Source organism: Anabrus simplex, chromosome 4 (genome assembly GCF_040414725.1).
Source record: "Anabrus simplex isolate iqAnaSimp1 chromosome 4, ASM4041472v1, whole genome shotgun sequence".
Lineage (NCBI taxonomy): Eukaryota > Metazoa > Arthropoda > Insecta > Orthoptera > Tettigoniidae > Anabrus > Anabrus simplex.
In genome coordinates, this window is record NC_090268.1 from 17,659,789 (window position 1) to 17,683,205 (window position 23,417).

At 41.3% G+C, this 23,417-nt stretch overlaps 1 protein-coding gene across 1 annotated transcript in view; it reads left to right on the plus strand.

Annotated features, from left to right (window-relative positions):
* The first annotated feature begins 491 nt into the window (after positions 1-491).
* Positions 492-23,417, plus strand: part of AcCoAS (acetyl coenzyme A synthase) — a 194,773-nt gene continuing 171,847 nt past the window's right edge. Inside the window, exon 1 of the mRNA XM_067145012.2 lies at positions 492-953. Coding sequence (XP_067001113.1) covers positions 649-953 — 305 coding nt within the window. The 5' untranslated portion in view covers positions 492-648. The remainder of the gene's footprint in view (positions 954-23,417) is intronic.

The window sequence follows — 23,417 nt, forward strand, 5'->3', positions numbered from 1 at the left end:
CTAGACGTTAAATACGATAGGGTTTTAAAACATCCCAAGTCTATGGGGTTCAAATGATTGCTAGACCCTACAAAACCGTTTGACGTAGGACTTAGAGTACATTTACAAGCTCAACCGACAGCGGACTCTCCAAAATGCACAGCTTTGAAAGATAACTTTCAGTATAAACACTACCAAAGCTGCTAGTTTTAAATAAGTCAAACTGAATTAATTAATAAACTGTCCGTACACATCCAAAAGTACCTGACTTGATGTTTTATGAAAGACATCTGTCATCAGGTTTTACACTAGCGTGCATAACAATTGCGTGCGCCTTCCTGTCTCAGCCAATAGGAATGCAATCACCTGATCTTCCGATCTTACAGTGCAGTACCACGGAGAGTTAAACGCGGTAGCCGGCAACGCAGTATTGTATTGTTCCCAACAGAGCCATCTTGTGTCACCTACCAGTACTATCTGAAAGCAGGACTTGCCGCTCAACGCCGGTGTATATAGAATGAACGATAAGCTTGCTGTCAGTTCAACCGGGGCTTGTGAGAACGGAGCTTCGCCAGCTCGCTGCTGTAGCGCCCCCCCGAAGGTAAACGAAACCTCGCACTTCGTTGTCATCTAACGCGTGTCGAGATAGTGACAGAAGAATAGATCATCATGGGCAAAACAGTGTATAATCCGGACCCGGCTCTTGCTAGGAAGTCGTATATTAGTTCGATGGCACAGTATGAGGACATGTACAAGAAATCGATCGATAGTCCTGATGAATTCTGGAGCGATGTTGCCAAACAGTTTCATTGGGAGACGCCGGCTAATCCGAATAAGTTTTATTCTTATAATTTTGATGTTACCAAAGGACCAATTTTTATTAAATGGATGGAAGGAGCTACAACAAATATATGTTATAATGTATTGGACCGGAACGTGAGAAATGGACTCGGAGATAAAATAGCATTTTACTGGTAAGTAAAACATATCTTTCCTATGGTGCTAAATGAAAGGAATTTTATTGTGTTCCTGTGTATGTCAACAATGAGTTTAACAGTGTCTTTCTCATATACGTTTTACCGGGTATTGTCATACTATTTGTTGAACATATTAATTCCTGAAGCGTTCTAAATAATGTACGCTTTACAAGCTAGAAGAGCAGCTAAAACTGAGAAACCCGTAAGTTTGTTGTTAGCTTTACATTTCATAGCTCGGATGAGAAGATTTTTGTAGGTTAATATTTGTATCATAAATGCTTATAGGTTAGTAGTATACCTCAAGTAGTTAGAATTGTATTTGAAGATCAGTACCGGTAATACTGACTGTAAGGGTCTATTCTTTAATGACCGAGTATAACTATTATAGTTTAGCAGCTAACGGGTTGCTACTAATAAGACAACTTTCCAGTGTCTGTCTCTGTACGACCGATGAAGTTTACTCGGATTTTGAAGATTTTTACCTCTGTTCCGAAATGTAGCCTATGGTTCACACAGGTTACGTTGAAAATGCCGGTTGTCTTTCTGTACTGGTACTCGTATTGGAGTGGGATAGGCTAACCTGTCCGTACTTCGCCTTCAGATGATCTGTACGTTGGATTTAATTCCTTGGGTGATAGATGCTTTGCGATGCCATTTTAAAAGAGATTTCTACACTCAGCGAGTTCTTTTCTACCGTATTTTTGCTTTTCCTTCTTTCCGTAAACTTACTTTTTTATTACAGGGAAGTCCTCTAAATGAGAGGTTATATAACCAGCATATTACTGTACCTTCATGATAACTGGCAATTTCGTGTTGCATGTCCTCAGCATTACCTCAGAAACATTATGTAGACTAGTGAGCTTATAATCTTAATGAAGTCTATGTTCGTGGGTTGTTTCACTCCGCCTGTAGCCTAATCCCTCCAGTATGCAAGCACAATTGGAAAGCAAACCACGTAATTTGTCTATACGATCATAATACAACGATGGAGTACTGGGCATTTTTGTTTAATGCTTGCAAGTATGAGTCCCTTGGTTAAGTGCTATTCGTACAAGGAGTATGCCATTTAAAAACAGGGTTCTTAACTCTGAAGAAGGACGAGTGTTTGCGATGAATTTATACGTGTAATTAATTTAATATAGGCTATTCAATCCAAAAGCCTGCATTATTATTATTATTATTATTATTATTATTATTATTATTATTATTACTTTCGTTTGGTTTTCGTTTGTAAATTAGTAACGTATAGTACTGGTATTATCAGACATTTTTCAGTCTTCGTAGATCTTTCTCTTAAAACGTGTTTTTTAAACAGTCGGTCGGTCAATAGTGAGTAGTAAAGACGAGGCCCTTTCGAGAGGAGCTGTCAGTTACCTAGTAATAAGAGTATTATCCAGTATTAATTCAAGGTCATTTATTGAAGTTTGTCTTGCTTTATTAATTGAATAAATGGTTCGACATATTTAGATCGATCGTCGTAAATCGATTATAATACTCGAACATCGAATATCGATCTAAGATCAATCTTTCGTTTTAAGGTTAGATTTGTTTATGTGAGGCTTTGATAGAAGCTCACATTCATATGAAATGCGAAAATAGTTTTATAATTTCCTTTCCCGTGATTATTGCCGGTTTATTTCATTTAAATTTATTTCTGTCTTTGCAGAATGCCATAATACGTAGAATACCATTTGCAATAATAATAATGTTATAATCTACCATACCTAATTTATATGTTCTTGTTGCAAGGAATTATGTTATCTTTCCTGTTGCAAAGGGATCCTAAATGATCATTTAAATTTGAATATTGGAAATACGATGCTTTGTGGGCAACGGACTGCGTAACTCATGTCGCTTCGACTCCAAAAGTAAAATAATAGGCTGTTACTTGTAGTCAGGCATGAAGTTTCTTGTGTTTTTACGTCTCGCATCAGAAAATCGATCTAACAAGGGTGTAGGAAGTACGCAGCTGTATCGTAACAAACAGGTTTACTATCGTCCTAGGGTGTAGGTTAAATTGTCTTTCCCTCCCCTACCTACTCTCCGTATGCATTTGGTGCAATAAAGAAGAAACAAAAACGCCATTAAATTCGCGCATTCTGCAGTCCACTCATCTCTCTCTCTCTCTCTCACACACACGCACGAACGCACGCACATTGACGAGTCTCTGACTTACGTGCAAGTAGTTAACACAGATCTTATACTGCAGCAACACTGCAGTTAAAAAAATAACAGGGTAACAAGACGGGACGATATTAAACGAGGTTGTATGTATGTTCATTCATCAGCCCTAAGGCTGGTTGGATCCTCAACAGCTCCGCCATCAGCTGTCATAGATGGCCTAGGCATCACTGAAGAGGCGTACTAGGGAAATGAGGAGTGAGGTAGTTTCCCGTTGCCTTCCTCACTGAGCCATAAGTTGTTATTACATTTCAGTCTGCCAAGCCCACTGAAATGCATGCACCAACCGACCCTATGAGCAACATTTTCACACCATTCATAGCAGGGACTGGCTGCATAAGGAATGACATTACTAGCATCGCTCATACCTCAGTCACTTTCATATTGTCAAAGCCAAGGATAAGACTGAGACAGATCAATGAAAGTAACAAAATTGCTCTAGCCTATACCAGAAGACATAGTGCACTGTAAACACTAGGTCCCGCGAGCAAAATGATACAGCTTATATTTTGGCTGTGCTTTTCCTAGGTCGCATGGGTGGGGAACATGATAAAATAAATGGGACATTGGACCGTACGAACCCCAGACGTCGGCGTGGAAGTCTCGGACGCGGACAACTTGACCAGCATTTGCCAACACGTAAGCAGGCTGTAAAATTTAAAGGTCTCTTTTCCCCTTAAATAAGGGCCAATTCTCAAACCCTCGGACACGTAGGCTACGCACATCACCCTCTCAAGCGGTGACCCCGTAGCTGTTTTATCTCCCCTCGTCTTGATTCTTGGTGATGACAGTATCTCCTATTTCCACTTATTTTCTATTTAATTTTTTTATCTAGTCCTCCCTGGTCTTTGTACAGTGGTGCATAGGTGAAATTATAATATTTTCACAAATAACTCTATTTTTCAAATCTTTCAGTTTAAAATGTTATGAAGGAACTTTGAATTTGGGAGAGTAAGTTGGCGACCATGGAGTCACTAGTTTAGTACCGGGCGAGTTGGCCGTACGGTTAAGGGCGCGCAGCTGTGAGCTTGCATCCGGGAGATAGTGGGTTCGAACCCCACTGTCGGCAGCCCTGAAGATGGTTTCCCATTTTCACACCAGGCAAATGCTGTGGCTGTACCTTAATTAAGGCCACGGCCGCTTCCTTCCCAATCATGCGCCTTTCCTATCCCTGTGTCGGTGCGATGTAAAGTCAGTTGCAAAAAAAAAAGTTTAGTCTGCGATTTCACTAACATGTACCCACCTCCTTTGGTAAACTCTTCTCTTCGGCCCCAACGGCATTAGGTATGCGAGGTTTAGGGCAGCTTTCATTTTTCCGCCCTTCATTGCGATTCTTATTTTGCTGATAACTTCATTCTTCGTAGGTTCATGCCTCGTCCCTTCTCTTTTCTGATCAAGAAAGTACGGTTGCCTAGTTGTACTCCCCCATAGCACCGACGTCTGAACAGTTTCCTTTTGGTTATGTCTGCATCCTACATGAGGCAGAACTCTATATGTATTTCCCGAACAATAAAGAAGAAAGGATACCACTCTGCGTGGGTAGCAGGCATGATATTCATGATGCAGTGTCTGATGTTAAAATCCGTTTTAGTGTTGATGAGAGAGAATAATAGTTCATTAACGAGGGCCAGAATTTGACAACAATAAATAAAAGCCACTACTTTCGGGAAGAAACTAACGACACTTTACGACGTTATTTTTTTTTGTTTTTGTTTTATTACGAGCACTGTGAATGGAAAAGTTTTGTCAGATATAATGCATTTAAACTAGAAAACGCGGATATGGAACTATTTTAGTATCAGATCAGACCATTTCAAACGGCAAGGGAAGAATAAGGTTGGCTATTAATGAGTTTTTATTAACATTACTTTTTATTTTTTATTTGTCTTTAATAGTGGCGAAGTTAGGACTCATGGTCCTCTCTTACACTTAACTACGCCATTGTACAGAAAAAACCGCAGAGAATATTAAATATTTTAAAAGAAACTAATTTGTATCATAAATTTAAAATAAATACATCATAATTATACTAATATGAACATATCATTTATGAATTCTGTGAATGTTTTCCAGTAAGTACAGTAAACATCTTAAGATTTTCGTTTATTTGTCTGTCGTGTGTAAACGTAGATTATGTTGTTCCTTCATGTAGTGAGTGTTGTAAAGGCTCTCTGATAATTTCTGGGTTTGTACTGGTGTACGAATGTATCATGCATTGAGGTTAGGACTGGGGAAGAATCAGCCGTGACCATTTAGAAATAAGTTGAAGTAGGGAAACTACAACATTATACTTTTAAGAAGGCTGATAGTTGAGATTTTACACCACTCTTCTTCTTAAATTGTTACATATGGCTGGGTGCATCCTATTCAAGTCTTTCAAACCAGTCTTAACATGTTGTTAGAGCTGATAATCTAATTCGGGTCAAGCGAAAGAGGAGCTACTATTTTAAACTCCAGATCATAGAGGAGTATGGATTTAGAAAAGTACTCCTCCTCTTATGAGACTGTAATAGTGTAATATGTTCCTGGACAAGATGAATAATTTGTATTCGAGATGATAATACGAGTAACATAATTTCGGATGAAGTCGTATTTTTATAAACACCTTTAACAGTTAAAATGCACTTAAGTATTCACCTTAAACCAACCAACCAACCAAACAACCAAACAAACAACCAAACAAACAAACAAAAACCATGAGTGCAACATGAGGCATAAGAAAACGCGTGTAAGTGCATTCTTACTACGTTGTTATAGGCATCCGTTCGTCCTCGTAAGACGATGGTGTAGCACTGTGATTCAGTTTCTGCGGCGTCGTGACTGACATTAGGAACACAGCCTAGAGCGACAGTACCTTCTGCAATTTTGGCACGTTAAAGCACGAAGGGTCTGCTCTCTCTTTCGTCTGGGTTTTGTAGCCATTAGATCTTTCTCTGAGTTTCCTCCGCTCTCTGCACCCCATTTTTCAGTCAGTCGCTAGATATCTCTGTCGTCGGCAATGCTTTCCCATTTGCGGAGTGAAAATCCACAGCCTTTTTCCAGTTATTTGACCAGGTCAGGGATGGAATGAATGAAGCCCCCATCTAGCGGCGAGGATAGGAAATGTGCCGGCTGCCGAAGCCTGTCGCACTCCTCTGGGGCAATGATAAATGACTGATAGATGAAATGAAATGTTATTGGAGAGTGTTGCTGGAATGAAAGATGACAATGAAAACCGTAGTACCCGGAGGAAAACCTGTCCCGCCTCCGCTTTGTCCAGCACAAATCTCACATGGAGTGACCGGGATTTGAACCACGGTATCCAGTGGTGAGAGGCCGGATTTGTGGAATGAACAGTTTTTTTTTACAGACCGTCTTCTAACTGGCCTCGTACTTTCAAACAGTTCTCTGTAAATCAATTGTCTATTCGCCTTACAGCCACCAGAATCGCGTGTGACTGAGCAGTGCATACGTACTGAAGATCCTGTGCGCTGTAGGACTTCTCCATGAGATCTGGAGGATCCCTAAAGACAACGAATATGGATGGTGTTCAGTCTTTTCTATGTCAAGCAAGGGCTCTTCAAGGGCTGTGTACTGATAACGCATGCATTGTAGGCCCGTGTTTCAGGATTTACTGTCAGCAATCTGTTGGTCTACAATCCGTTCTTCAATCTGGACATAACGGTTATGGCCTTGGTAATTCCTCTGGTGATATCTACATCTTCTTACATGAAAACACCGCTTTAAAAATGTGTTTGGAAAAGCTCTTTTAGATAGTATATTAATGTTTTCTTTAATGACTGTATACAGATTTATTCAAGGATATTTACTTACAACCGCTTGCGCTGTTTGGGTCGTATAGCTGTAAGTTTGTCTTTGACAAGGTGGACCACAAAATTCTTTTGACAAAGCTGAATCAGTTTGAGTTTCTAAACCATTACTTCAATTAGTATGTTCGTATTTATGATATAGGCAGCCATTTTTTATTTCAAAAATGAAGTTTCACACAATTTTGTTAGTTCTTCTGGTGTGCCACAAGGGCCGAATCTTGGGCCTCTCCTATTTCTCATTATGCTTAATGATTTGCCTGAAATGCTTCGTTACTCTGATTGTTGTTTGCAGACGACGTAAAGTTATATAAGATCGGATACAAATGCAGTGATGAGAATGATTTGCAACTGGATATTAATATTATATTATGGTGTGATAGCAATAATTCATTCCTAAATGTCCGCCTTCGTAGCGTAACGGTTAGTGTTATTAGCTGCCGTCCTCGGGGGCCCGGGTTCGATTCCCGGTACTGTCAGGAATTTAAAACTGGCAGGAGGGCTGGTATGTGGTTAAAATGGTACATGCAACTCACCTCCAATGGGGGTGTGCCTGAAAAGAGCTGCACCACCTCGGGATGAGGACACGAGTTTACTTTACTATTCCTAAATGTTAAGAAATGTAAAGTTCTGGTATTTACTAGGAATATATAAATCTGACGTATCGTATTGGTGAAACAGTACTTGAAATTGTACCGTCTATTAATAATTTAGGAATTATTTCCCACTGCAAATTAACTTTTAACAGCCAGATTGCAAAAGTAATGAGTTCGGCTGACAAAAAGCTTGGTTTTATTATTAGAAGCTCCAAATTATGTAATTGTTCTTTAGTAATTGTTAAGTTTAGTACGAAGCAAATTAGAATATTCATCGGTAATCTGCCCCCTTTGTGAGAACGGCTATAGTAACTGTAGTGGTATCTTAGATTTACGGGTAAGTGATTGGACGCATATTTATTGCTGAATTAGCGTTGCATTACTAAGCAAGGAAGCTTGTAGTTTTACTTGATTCTTCTTCTTTCTTCGTTATGCCCATTCAAATTGTTCGTTCGTCTGATGGTTTTCGCCTTCTTATCCTCTCAAAATCTCTTCATGTGTTGTACCGAGCGGAGTGACCATGCGTGTTGAAGCCAAGCTCTGCATTCGGGAGATGCGTGAGTTCTAACCCCACCATCGGCTGTTCTGAGAATGGCTTTCTATGGTTTTCCATTTTTACTTTCAGGCAACTTCTCGAACAGCTCGACAGGCGATTTTTTCTACCTCTTTACCGAATTTCATTCACCACCATCATTCATTCCATCTTCATTAGTTTCTCAAATGAGTTTTGTGTCGGAAAGGGCATCCGGCCGTAAATAGATGCCAAATAAATTCATTTCAACTCATCCCCGACCCGGTATCAAGAAACGAGTCCCAGAGATAGACAAATAACATCAGTTGTTGTACAGGATTTAAAAGTAACTAATTGCACCGTACACTAACAAATTTCTTAATTGCATATAAATATTACGACTGCTTTCTATTCCTTACAAGCTCCGTTTGCTGACCTACATTACTACCCACCCCAACATTAAACTACCCAGCTCGTCTAAGGGTTCAAGAGGTACAAACTAAATGTCAAAATTGCTCGATAAATTAATTGTTGTAAATTATGAGTCTACAAACAGCACCAACTCCAGTGGACATTACAGAGATAATGCCTTCAGCTTGTGACGTGAAGTATTTGTAAATAAACTGCACATTCTAAAGGCAGGGAAAACGTCCACCTGAACTCTCCCTATAGATCTGTCCTTGACTACAGCGTAAATCCTAGTTGAGTCTTTAGAGTCCTCTACCCCGGACCTTTCGAGACTTGTGGTGGTGGTTACTTGTTTTAAGAGGAAGTACAACTGGGCAACCTTCCTCTGTTGTCACAAATCAGAGGGGAAATGGAAGAAGTCCGACACTTCGAAAAAACAAAGTAGCCCAAAGAAAGACAAGGGCCACGAAAGGCCCTAATACGTACGGGGTCGGAAAAGAACAAGAGTTGACCAAGAGAGACCGTATAGGATAGATGAAAGTGAGAAGCCTGGCACAAGTAATTGGAATCAATATCGTGGTCGCCAACCCACGCTCCCAAGTTAAAACTCCCTAGGGCCCCCTTTAGTCGCCTCTTACGACAGGAGCGGTTACCGCGGTTGTTATTCTACGTCCCGCACCAACAGGGGGATTCGAGACGTGAACTCCTGTGGATAGTCCTAGTCAATTGCAAGGAGGTGGACTCCCATCGTCTCTAACTACTGACGGGAAATAGCCTACTGTGTATCCAAGGTAAAGGAGGAGTTGCACTTCCTCTTAAAACAATAATCACCACGACTACAGGTAATGTTTGAGTCTGGCTCGTTGAGAAAAAGTTTGAAAAGAAAGCGTTCCTAAAGTTAGGAAATTAAGACGCCTAACGTACTGCAATCCGTGTTATAAGCGAGTGCGACGTAAAGCAACTTGTAAGGATAAAATGTTGACCAAGGGAAGTCGTACAGGAAGTACAAGTGAAAGCAATAGGCCTACTGGACATAGCTCGAAGCCTCATTAGCATGACAACAGGCTACCACACACGTATGTCCTCGGACACTCCGGGCCCTAAAAGCCTTTCACCATTTCATTTCACCACACACGTGAGCAGTCATAGCTGTACCATTAGTAAACTCTGGACTATCCTGTACCCACCTGACCGAGTAATCCGTATTTTTGGACCATTAAAAAATCATCTAATCAGAGGAGGGTTTGAAACGAACAGACTGCGTAGCGTAGTAACATAAGGCACTCTCCTTCTATAGGCTACTCAAATTTACGGCATCGAATCTCGGCCCAGTCTGTTGTTATTTTGGTGTTTAGGTCATTATCGAAGGCTGGTCGGATCCTCAAATTGCACCACTAATAATAAATCAAGTTATTGTTTTTTACGTCCCACTAACTAGTTTTGACGGTTTTCGGAGACGCCGAGGTGCCGGAATTTTGTTCTGCAGGTTTCTTTTACGTACCAGTACCTTCAAATACCACCGGACTGAGCCAGGGTCGAACTTGCCAAGTCGGGGTCAGAAGGCCAGCGCCTCAACCGTCTGAGGCATTCAGCCCGGCAAATTGCACCGCCTAAGGTTATGTGGTTATAGGAAAACGATAACAACCGATGCGGGGCGCCAAAATGGGGCGTAGGCCTACTGGGGAAGATGAGAAGTGCGCCTCACTGGGCTGCTCTAGCACGACTAATCCTTTGGTAACACTCAGACGAATTAAGGCTCGCTCCCACCTAGTGGAATCGAATCGAACCGAACAGCCGAAATTTCCACTCGACCGCTCACATCTAGCGGAACAGAATCGAACGGGATTCTACGGGAAACTTCACAGGCTTGCAATGGACGGTCTGATAGAAGGTGTGAGGAGGTAGAAAATTACGAGAGATCGGAGAAGTTTCTGGGTGCATGAAATTAACACGACAGCCAAAAGGAGAGTATTCAAACTTATTTGAATGTTGAATGCGCGATGAAGCTCATTTTCGACGGTAGGCCTACTTCAGAGTTAGCCTACTGTACTGCAATTTCAACAACTATTTCAGATAGTAGAATTTAACAGAAAAGTTCAATTTTATAGGAGGAAATGCTACCTCAGATGCAATGGAAGGCCGTGATCATTTTTAAAACTACGCATTAGATTGCGTCCCGTGGGAGGATGAGGTAGACTCAACATTCCTTTTTATTATATCTTTTACAATTTGCTTTACGTCGTACTGACACAGATAGGTCTTATGGCGACGATGGGACAGGAAAGGGCTAGGACCGTGGCCTTAATTAAGGTACAGACCCAGCATTTGCCTGGTGTGAAAAAGGGGAAACCACGGAAAACCATCTTCAGGGCTGCCGACAGTGAGTTTTGAACCCACTATCTCCCGAATGAAAACTCACACCTACGCAACCATAACCGCACAACACACATACGACAGTTTGAAACCTATGGAATGCCACTTACGAAATCGTTCACTGAAAATATAATAAAAGATACATCCTATGTGAGATGTGATGTCAATTATCGTACTGATGTACTGTATGTGGACTCCAACATAACATGATTTTGTGATGAAGTCAACAAAAATTATGAAATAAATTGTATATAGACTGCAGTAACCTACCACAAAATTGAATATTCTAATCAGTTTGGTTTCCCATAGCCTTGCTTATATCCTCCCAGCCATAATTTTTTACGTTGTTGCAGTAATGCTCGTGGGTCTTGTAGTAGAGGAAATTATATTTTTGAACTAAACTAATAAGTTGTTCCGTGTCTAGTATTAATAAGTTAAATAAACGATCACAAAACAGAACATTCCCGACCGTATCCAAGAAACAGCTGACTCTCCAGCTGAAGCTGATACACATTTGCCGCCAAATGGTCGTCCTAAAGATCTCGACTCGACCCGATCGTCTACGAAGTTGCACAGAATCTTGATAATTCTGTTCGATTCCGCTCCGCTTGTCGAAAAATATTCTTGGCAGATAATCCTGTTCCGTTCGGTTCGATTCGATTCGACTCGTGGCGATCGCCATCTCTTTCTCCCATTTCAACACATGTTAAAAACAAATTCTGTTCGGTTCGATTCGATTCCATTCCAGTAGGTGGGAGCGGGCCTTTCGTCGAGCTGGTTGGTTGGTAAGGGCAGCCATTCTCTATTAACACTAATCCGAGGGAAAATGCAGGAGATCAGACATTTCGAAGAATGAAGGTATCGGACAAAGAAAGAGAAGGGCCACGAAGGGCGTGAAAATGAAAGACTCCCTAGGCCTCGGAAACCTAATACCGTCGGGGTCGGAAGAGAACAAGAGTTGAGCAAGGGAGGTTGAATATGAAAGATAAATTGGGGAGCTTGGCACAAATAAATGGAAGCAATGGCAAACTCTGCTAGAAACCCTGTGGTCGCCGAGCCGCTTTCCCAAGTTGAGAACCCCTAGAGGTCCTTTTAATCGCCTCGCCGACAATCCGCCATTTTATACAGAAAGAACTTTCGGGCCAAAAAAATCACGCTATTTTGTTGTTTAGAAATTTTGAAAATCAACTTCAGGAATTTAAATTTGCCGCCAAATATCTAGAAGACATTATGAACAAAGGTTTGTTCATGAAGATATACGTTACTCTTTGCTGACAATGTAGCGAAATTTAAGTGGCCAGTCACCTGTGGTGGACATCATGCGAATGTAGAGCGGGGCGTATCTGCAAGTGTAATGCTGGTAGTACAATACAACATGAAACATGGAAGTTATAGCGAGTTTCATAAACTCATTCAAAATCAAACTTTCTTTTGTTCTTGGCTCTGACAAATGAGAGATACACAGATGTTTACTGCATATTAAGCAGGCTACACGTTTTTGTAGTAGTGTTTTCGTCATAAAATGAGTTGATTCACCCACATTAGGTGTACTGTTATTGCCGCACTAATAGGTAAATTGCGGCATTGTCTTGGTTTTGGACTTTTGGATTATGACAGTCCTAGATACTGTGGGTGCATTCTTCCGCCCCCAACTGCTGGAGGTGGTCCGAAGCTTCGTACTGTCGCAGCCTTAGCGTAATTGGATGGGACTGGAACTTTGGTGGAAGCTGTATTTTGCTCTTCCCCGTGTGCCAAGAGAAAGATGAAAAACTACTGCATTCATCGATAAATAGCAACAGGTGGATGGTGTTATTTAAGAGAGCTTACATGCTAGGGATTCGTGGCAGTAGATTAGCTGGCATGCAAACGAACTCTCTTTCAGAGGAAATAACCGACAGTCTGACGTCTTTAAAAATCTATTGCAATTGAGGAGACTTTAAGATGTTGATATTGCCGCCAAATAACTTGTACAGTGAAGTTCAGCGAACCGTCAAGTCTTGATGTCAAACGATTTACCCTGACTTCTTTTATGCCAAAACAGATGTCTTGGTGTACCAGTATGAGATCTTGTCATAGCTATTGAAATGAAGCACGTATGTGTGTCTATTGGCTGTAAGAGAAATGTGATGACATATACAGCACTACTAGTTTTTATCACGGTTAACTTTCTCAACATGAAAACTCCGGCACCGGTCTACCTTGATAATGATCATGAACGAGTGTCCGTTACTATATTTCCTCATGAATCATATGCAGAAGGTATATGAAAAGCAGCAGCTATCTAGGAAGGAGTGAGGCAGGGTTGCGATTTGTCCCTGCTGCATTTCACTGTTTATATAGAACAAGCGGTAAAGGAAATCAGGGAGGAATTTGAGTAAGGAATCACATTTAAGGAAGAGGTAATCAAAATCCTGAGATTTGCTTATGAAATTGTTATTTTATCTGAGTCTGCAGATCTGGAGAAATTAGTGAATGGTATAGATATATTCTTGGAGAAGGTATAAAATATGAAAAAAACAAACAGAAGTAACAGAATACAGTCGAATAAAGACAGATGATGAAATATTAGATTAGGAAATGACATGTTGGAGGAGGTAGATGCATATTGTTACTTGGATAGTAGAATAACCAACTACGTCAGAAGTAAGTAGGACAAAAAATGCAGACTAGCACAAGCAAAGAAGGTATTTCTGAAGAAAATAAAGTTTGCTAACATCAAACCATGATATACATTTCAAAAATATGTTTTTGAATCATAATAATAATCACCATCGTTTGATGGAGCATGGCATTGTATGAAAGTGAAACATGGACAACAACTCTTGCAGAAAGCTTTTGAAATGTGGTGTCACAGAAGAATGCTAAATGTCAGATCGGATAACCTTTGAACAGATACTGAATGAATAAGTTGGTGAGATGATGGCGAAATTTGACAAGACGAATGTGTACAATGGTAGATCTCTTGAAACATCCAGGACTTTAGTTGGTTTTTATAGGAAGTGTAGGTGGTAAGAACGGTAAAGAAAAGTAATGTCCTCTTATTCCTCGAGGTCGTGCAGCTCTATTTAGGTACACCCTAATGGAGGTAGCGTGCATGTACCATTTAAAACACATACTAGCCTTTTGCAATGTTTAACTCTGACGGTACCAGGAATCGAACTCAGGCCTCTGAGGATAGCAGTTAGTAGTGCTAACCGTTACGCTACTCAGGTGGACAGTAAGAACAGTAGAGGAAGACCACGGCGTAAACGATAGGTTATACTAGATGTAGCTGTTACTTAGAAATAAAAAGCTTAGCATGGTATAGGGTGGCATGGATGGCTGCACCATACCAGAGTACAGACTAATTACCCTTTCGGCAACATACAAAAAATAAGAATAATAGTGAAATGCTATGCCATAATGAATTACACCGTACGTATCACCACTGTCTGTGTCGGTGGTGTCTCACTGGACTGGAATTCGGCGCTGTAAACACAATCAGTGGCAAGGTCGGTAGATGTTGGAGTAGTAGCACTCGCCGCGCCATTTAGTGACCTTCGGTCAGAGATGATGGATAACGCATTGCTTCTAACGTAATGGAGTACGGTATTTAGTGTGCGTGTTCCTGTCGTGAAATGGGCGTGCATTCGAACGCTGTAGCTCTATGAACTCACGTGAAATTAAAAAAAAAAAAAAAAAAAACATTGAGAGACAAGAGGCAGGCCAAACTTACGCCGATGAGCCATTGGATCATGACCATCCCGGTCCAGTAACATTCAGCGCTCCTGGAGCGGGGAGACTAACACGTGACATGCTGGGCAAACAACGGCGCGTCGTCCAGTCGTGTCGACAGCGGGCCATTGATGCCAGAGGCAAGCGGAGGCTATCGCACATTGTTCGGAGCGACCGTGGGGCCACAGTTCAAGAAATCAACAGGTACCAACGGTGATAACCAGGTTGTTTGCCAGCACGCGGTTCATCGAACACAGTAGTTCTGGTGCAGCGTATCCAGGATCTGTTGGCCGGGTGTTGCGAGTGCTAACACCAAGAATCACGTTCATATGGCTCCCAAGTCACATGGGTATAGCGGGGAAACGAATTAGCGGATAAGGCTGCCAAGGAGGCTGTTACATTGCCCCCGTTGCCTCACAAGGTTCCAGTAAGTGATATTCGCTCTCAGCTGAGACATTTGGTGATGTCCCGTTGGAAGATAGTGACAGGCTACCCCTCTCCCAAATAAGCTGGGAGCGATAAAAGGAACTACGACCGTGGGACCACAGGTTGTGAGTTTCACAAATAAGAAAAGTCCTCTCAGGTTTAATTACTGCGTTGATGGCGGTGAAAGTTCCTTATGAGAATCACTGTAATTACCTAGGAAAGACCTGCATTGGGGTAATCACGTAAATGGGATTGTAAATAAAGGGTACAGATATCTGGGCATGGTTATGAGGGTGTTTAGGGGTTGTAAGGATATAAAGGAGAGGGCATATAAGTCTCTGCTAAGATCCCAACGAGAGTATGGTTCCAGTGTATGGGACCCTCACCAGGATTACTTGATTCAAGAACTGGAAACAGTCCAAAGAAAAGCAGCTCGATTTGTTCTGGGTGATTTCCGACAAAAGAGTAGCATTACAAAAATGTTCCCAAGTTTGGGCTGGGAAAACTTGGGAGAAAAGAGACGAGCTGCTCGACTAGGAGGTACGTTCCGAGCTGTCAGTGGAGAGATGGCGTGGAATGGCATTAGTAGACGAATACGTTTGCGTGATATCTTTAAAAGTAGGAAAGATCACAAAATTAAGATAAAGTTGGAATTCAAGAGAACTAATTGGGGCAAATGTTCGTTTTTAGGAAGGGGAATTAGGGATTCGGACAACTTACCAAGGGAGATGTTCAATACATTTCCAATTTCTATGAAATCTTTCAGGAAAAGGTTAGGAAAACAGATAGGGAATCTGCCACCTGGGCGACTGCCCTAAATGCAGATCAGTAGTGATTGATCGATTGATCATCGAACACTGCTGCGCATGAGACTGCGGAGTCAGCGGCCCAGTCGTGCCCCAATGCTAACTGCAGTGCATGAGGTGGGCACAAAATCATCGCCAATGCACACTGGATGATTGGAATAAGGTGCCGGGTACGTGTACGCAGATTTTCATCGGAGGCTATGCACATGGTTGCACGGTTGGGCGGAGAAAGGCTGGTGGAGGAGGTATTATGATCTGGACGATGATCTCATGGGATATACTGGGGTCCTGCACCAATCCCTGATTCGAGGAACATGACGGTGAATTTGCTTTAATGCGGCGGCCCTCAAATAGCTCCGATATGCACTCCATTGATCATTTGAGATTCGACTTGGAGAAGCGGGTTCGTGCTGCTTCACCAGCACGCAAACTGGAGGACCTACTGTTGTGCATACCTTCCGCTACCTTGAGAATCAGTGCCTCTCCGAGTGCGTTGGGGTTTGTTTCGAGTACGGTGAAATCGTGAAAATTAAATATGTATTTATTTATTATTCGTGCAACAACAATCTCCAGTTACAGTTGGTACATACAAACGATTGTGATATTGTAAAACAAAAATAATAATACCACACATTAGACACAGAAATTTGAAAATACAGAATGTTGCAGTATTTCAGTTATTATAACTTGGCAGTATAACTAGAAATATAGTAATAAGCAGTGTAATATAAATATTTTTAATTCTTAAAATATTCGCTATTTCAATAATCGAAAGTTACTAATATGTTAAGTCGTTAAGAAGTTGAAAGCAATAGCATGGTCCAGATTCCAGTATTTACACATTTTGTTAAAGGTTAAGCACGTTGTTACTAGTGGAGGTATTATATCTGACCCTGTAATAATTTAAGAGAGCCATTCCTCTAGGCAGTATTATTGGACCTTTGTTTCCTTACATATGCTGTGTAAATGATGTGAGTAAAGAAGTAGAATCAGAGATAAGTTTTTTGCGGATGATGTTATTCTGTGTAGAGTAATAAATAGGATTGTAAATAAAGGGTACAGATCCCTGCACATGGTTACGAGGATATTTAGATGTTGTAGTAAGGATGTCAAGGAGAGGGCATATACGTCTCTGGTAAGACCCCAACTAGAGTATGGTTTCAGTGTATGGGACCCTCACCAGGATTACTTGCTTCAAGAACTGGAAAAAAAAAAAAATCCAAAGAAAAGCAGTTCGATTTGTTCTGCGTGATTTCCGACAAAAGAGCAGCGTTACAAAAATGTTGCAACATTTTGGGCTGGGAAGACTTGAGAGAAAGGAGACGAACTGCTCGACTAAGTGGTATGTTCCGAGCTGTCAGTGGAGAGATGGCGTGGAATGTCATTAGTAGACGAATAAGTTTGAGTGGTGTTTTTAAAAGTAGGAAAGGTCACAATATGAAGATAAAGTTGAAATTCAAGGGGGCAAATATTCGTTTATAAGAAGCGGAGTTAGGGATTGGAATAACTTACCAAAGGAGATGTTCAATAGATTTCCAGTTTCTTTGAAATCATTTAAGAAAAGGCTAGGAAAACAGATAGGGAATCTGCCACCTGGGCGACTGCCCTTAGTGCAGATTGATTGATTGATTGATTGATTGATTGATTGATTGATTGATTGATTGATTGATTGATTGATTGATTGATAACAAACGGTAATAGGAATTTTACGGTATAGTAAGTGGCGATTTCTTGAATGTTTTTGTTGAATTATTTCACTATTTAACTTTTGTATAAAAATATCTGCTGAGTAATTAATGTACATGGTCCAAGTGGCATGAAAATTGATCCACAACGGGCAACTTAGGCGCACTCTACAGTTGTGGTGGCAACAGTAGCTTAGATTCTTTCCAACCCACACAGTCCATAAAACTCGACGGATACTATGGCCGAGTTGGGTGGCACTGAGGACGCCACCATAAATGTTAACATGCCGGCGACAATAACATGAAGTGGCAAGACTTCAGATATCGACTACCTCAGCGGGCATTGAACCCGTGACCTTTGGATCATGAGTTGCACACACTACCACTGATCTACCGAACCAGCTTCAAATTATGGTGAACAGTTTTGACAAATATGCCGGTATTTATAATGATAAAAGTATCTTATCAGATAATCGGGTGATTTTTGTATGCCCTTTTGTGTAGATGTTACCCACTTTCAAGTCGTTAGTCGAAATCATTATCCAGTTTTGCAAAGTAATGGCTTATTGCATGGAGTAGGACTGTAACTGCATACGTAAGTAGCGTGCGTACATTTCATGAATAAACAGCAGCTTGACGTCACCAGCGCTTTTCTCTTCCGCATCTTGGTTACTTGAGGGTGAATCTTCATAAAAAGAACTTCCCTTATGGGCAAAGGATATAAAGTGTTGTTTTAATCGAATTCGTTTTTAACTGGAAGCATGAATTTCCTGTCGTCTCGTAGAAATCATTTGTACGTAATTGTAAGTATGAAGCGCCTTCTCATTGGTGTAAAAGAAGCATTACTTTTACTAAATATTTTTGTTGTGTGACGAGCGTCATATTCTTAAAATTTAAGTTCTTTATGCTGAATGAATTCTATATTGTAGCACCGTATCTATATCCTGACAGTCATATTAGTTGATTAATGTACGTCGAAACTCTTTTTCAGCTTTGTTTGATGAATGGCTTACTTGTTATCCACATGAACAACGATCCTCTTCTTGAAGAACTGACCTCTTTGGTGTAGTCGGTTAGTCGTCCTTCTGTTCTCCAGATAGCGGATTCGATCCTGACAGGGTCATTGATAGAATATGATTCTCATTATACTTCAGATATAGCTATTTTTCACACTCACAGTGGAGCCTCCTCGTTCCGTGGAGCGACACATTGCTCTTTTTGGGTGGGGATTCCGTGAATCTACTGTATGGATAACATAAGTCAGCACCAGGGTACCAAAATGTTAATGTTAATTGAAATTCTGAGCCGGTGTCCTTGGTGCTGGGACCTGTTAATTGAATGAGCACTAAACAGACAACACAAGGAAAACTTGAAGGTAGAAGATGTTTGGGAAAAAATATTATTTTTCTAGTTGGCGACCTTAATTTGAACATAGCTCAACCCTTCAGAATTTCCCTCGAAAAACTAAAAATAGTCCTGATGACAGCCAGCATCCTGTCTCGGGTATTCCTTGCTCTTAATTGATCAACGTCCCCTGTGGCTTGGGGCGGTAGAATAACACCCACGGTATCCCCTGCCTAAGATGCGACAAAAAGGGGCCGCAGGGGCTCTGAACTTGGGAGCGTGGGCTGGCGACCTCGGGGTACTTACTTGAGTCCTGGAATTTCTTCCACTCACTTGTGGCAGGAGCCTCACTTTCATCTATCCTGTCCGACCTCCCTTGGTCAACTCTTGTTCTTCTCCGATCCCGATGGTGTTACGTATGGAGGCCTACGGAAATTTTAGACATATTGGAACGGATCGATATCACATCCCAGAGTTGATGGTGGTGGAGGTTATTAAGGGAGAAGTACGAGATAACCATTCTCCCCCGCGTCGCAAACAGACAATCTATTTCACTTCAATGAAACTCGGATCTCGAGGTGTTTCCGTGCATTCTACATCTCTTTGGAGTCTGATATCTCTGATGTAATGGTTTGTTCCGCCCCATCGTTGGACATAAGTCACTGGTCACGTGTTTATTTTCCTTCACGCCCTACCGGTAGATCATTTTCCGTCGGTCCTTGCAAGATGATACTTTGTCATTGGGAAAATACCGAGTGTAGTTATTGGTTACATGATTATAGCCCATTTAAGTGTAGATAAGAGACAGATCTCGGGTATCGATTACGTAGTCTAATCATTTGTGTGGTAACTTGCACTGGTGTCCAAATCAACCATATCAGTCGGTAATAATTTTCAAGGCCCAGTTTTTCCGTAAGTCGCCGTTGAAAGTTCTGGATGTAAATCATTACTGATAAAATGGAGGAGTATGTTATCTGCAAGACTTTTGATAGTAGCGCTGTACTATTACTACGTTATCCACAAGTCCGCGAAATAGTCTAGTTACTTCTAGCTAATAACTAGCGACAAGTTATCTGGACTGTTTCTCTACAAGTTGACAGTGATTCAAATCCAGATTAATGTGACAATTTCAAACTGAAAGGCCCTGTCCCATTTGTTCAAATTCCATGAAGTTAACCTAAATAAATTAGATAAAATTAAATAAATGAATTGAATGAGAGAATGTGTTGGTTAGATGGCATAGGTTATATGAGACATACCTTTCAATACAGCATGTGGTGTGTGACATATTGTTGTGTGTGCTTCAGTGTGTCTTAATATCATTAATGGTCTCGTAAAACTCGAGCCTTCAAGCTTGCTGTTAATTTAGTAGGCTTATCTGGGAAGCCACCCTGATTTAAGATCTGAGGTTTAAATCCCGGGGCGGACAGTGTTTTCCTATGTTTTCCTTTATTTCTTTACTCTGACTAGCATCTGTTATTTTATGTCTATGGCTTGCGACATGTTTGATTATCAGCCTTCCCGCACGCTTGTGTACCAACCAGCCTGTGTGTGTATGTTCAGCCCTCGTCCCGTTTCTCTACGGGGTCGGATATGAAGTGAGATGAATCTTCGTAGCGAGTTTTTACGACCGGATGCCCTTCCTGACGTCAACCTCATCAGAGCCGTCAATGAGATGAAATGAATGGCCCACTCTTGTCGAATAGCACCAAAGGGCCTTGTCTTTCCGGTGCCACCTACTTTTATTTAATAGTTTGTGATATAAAGGATCATAAGTCTAAAGAGATGTTCTCGTACGTGTGGAAATAACCAGTGTTGGGCCAAGAGTAACACGCAAATAGGTATCTGAATAAGGTACTAATCGATAGGACGAAAACGGTTACTACATTAATCAACTAGTATTGAAGTACTTGTAATATGTAATAACGTTGTTGACTTCTAATTACTGTACTTCTGTGGTTCATGGCGATTTAGAGATGCCGGAATTTTGACCCGCCACATGCCAGTCAATCTACCAACACGAGGCTGGCGTAACTGAGCGCCTGGAATTATCACCTGACTGAACTCAGTTAGCGCTCTTACCGGGCGTACAGCTGTGAGCTTGCATCCGGGAGATAGTGGGTTTGAACCCCATTGTCGGCAGCACTGAAGATGGTTTTCCGTGGTTTCCCATTTTCACATCAGGCAAATGCTGGGCTGTACATTAAGGCCATGGCCGCTTCCTTCCCACTCCTAGCCCTTTCCTATCCCATCGTCGCCATAAGACCTATCTGTGTCGATGCGACGTAAAGCAAAAGTGTAAAAGAAGTTGGCGTTCTTATCATCTACGCTACTCAGCCTAGCTCCAGGAAAAAAAAATATTTTCAAGATTTAGGTCACAAATCGGGCAGAAATCAGTGAAATATAAATAGTACCAAATTCTCAGAATTTGTCAAATAATTGAGAAACGTTACAAGACTTCCATTTGTGTCGACTAGATCAAGATATGTATACCTGAGTACTGAAGAGAAAGGAATAAACCATACGATGGGATTTTGTCAAATGCACAGTAGGTTGTTACGTACCGTAGTTTCAAAATCTGATAAAGATAATTTTCGTTAAGAATGTCTTCTCAAGCAATCTTACAATCAGCAGACCACGAACCTACTACGCTGGCGTAGCAGGGGGAGAGGTGATACTACCACGTGGCCCGTCGCAGGTGGCGGATAGGGGGGTCATAACCGGCTTGCCAGCGGTCTTGAGGGAAATAAAATATCTCTCGCGGACCAAACACACAACCCCTTGTGGGTGGGGGACGCAGACGAAGAATACACCCACTGTACCCCCTGCCTGTCGTAAGAGGCGACTAAAAGGGGCGACCAAGGGATGATTATATTAGAACAATGAAACTCCTTGTGATTAGTACCACCACGCGGGGAACACCATGGGTCGCTTTTCCTTGCGTGTAGTACCACTATATTAGGTACCAAATAGGTTTGTGATTAGTAGCAAACGAGAACGCGACGGCTACGCTACTCTTGATTAGTACCGCAACATGATAAATACTATGGTTCTACTTTTCTAGCGGTAAGTACCATTATGAGGAGCCGATGACTTGGATTTTGGACTCCTTTGGCTACAAGCATCATCGATTCGGTATCGTGCTATAGACGCAGTCCCTTGGTCTGTAGCCGGTTTATGCGTACAGCTTCATCCATCGAGTTCATTCCTAAATTAGCCTTTATCTCCTCATTCCGAGTACCATCCTGCCATTGTTCCCTCCTGTTTGTACCAGCAATCATTCTTGCTACCTTCATGACTGTTACTTCTAACTTATGAATAAGATATCCTGAGTCCACCCAGCTTTCGCTCCCGTAAAGCAAAGTTGGTCTGCAAACAGACCGATGTAAAGATAGTTTCGTCTGGCAGCTGACTTCCTTCTTACAGAATACTGTTGATCGCAACTGCGAGCTCACTGCATTAGCTTTACGACACCTTGATTCAATCTCACTTACTATATTACCATCCTGGGAGAACACACAACCTAAATACTTGAAATTATCGACCTGCTCTCGCTTTGTATCACCAATCTGACATTCAATTCTGTTGAATTTCTTACCTACTGGCATCAGTTTAGTCTTCGAGAGGCTAATTTTCATACCAATCAATCAATCAATCAATCAATACTGATCTGCATTTAGGGCAGTCGCCCAGGTGGCAGATTCCCTATCTGTTGCTTTCCTAGCCTTTTCCTAAATGATTACAAAGAAATTGGAAATTTATTGAACATCTCCCTTGGTAAGTTATTCCAATCCCTAACTCCCCTTCCTATAAATGAATATTTGCCCCAGTTTGTCCTCTTGAATTCCAACTTTATCTTCATATCGTTATCTTTCCTACTTTTATAAACGCCATTCAAATATTCGTCTACTAATGTCATTCCACGCCATCTCTCCGCTGACAGCTCGGAACAAACCAATTAGTCGAGCAGCTCTTCTTCGTTCTCTCAATTCTTCCCAACCCAAACATTGCAACATTTTTGTAACGCTACTCTTTTGTCGGAAATCACCCAAAACAAATCGAGCTGCTTTTCTTTGGATTTTTTCCAGTTCTTCAATCAGGTAATCCTGGTGAGGGTACCATACACTGGAATCATACTCTAGTTGGGGTCTTACGAGAGATTTATATGCACTGTCCTTTACATCCTTACTACAACTCCTAAACACCCTCATAACCATGTGCAGAGATCTGTACCCTTTATTTACAATCCCATTTATGTGATACCATACTCGTTGCACCTATTTTCAAGTTCCAAGATATTAGACTGCAGGCTTTCGGCACAATTTTCCATTAAGACCAAGTCGTCAGCATAGCCCAAACTGCTTACTACATTTCCACCTAACTGAATCCCTCCCTGCCATTTTATACCTTTCAACAGATGATCCATGTAAACTACGAACAGCAAAGGTGAAAGATTACAGCCTTGTCTAACCCCTGTAAGTACCCTGAACCAAGAACTCGTTCTACCATCAATTCTCATTGAAGCCCAATTGTCAACATAAATACCTTTTAATTGATTTTAATAATCTACCTTTAATTCCATAGTCCCCCAGTATGGCGAACATGTTTTTC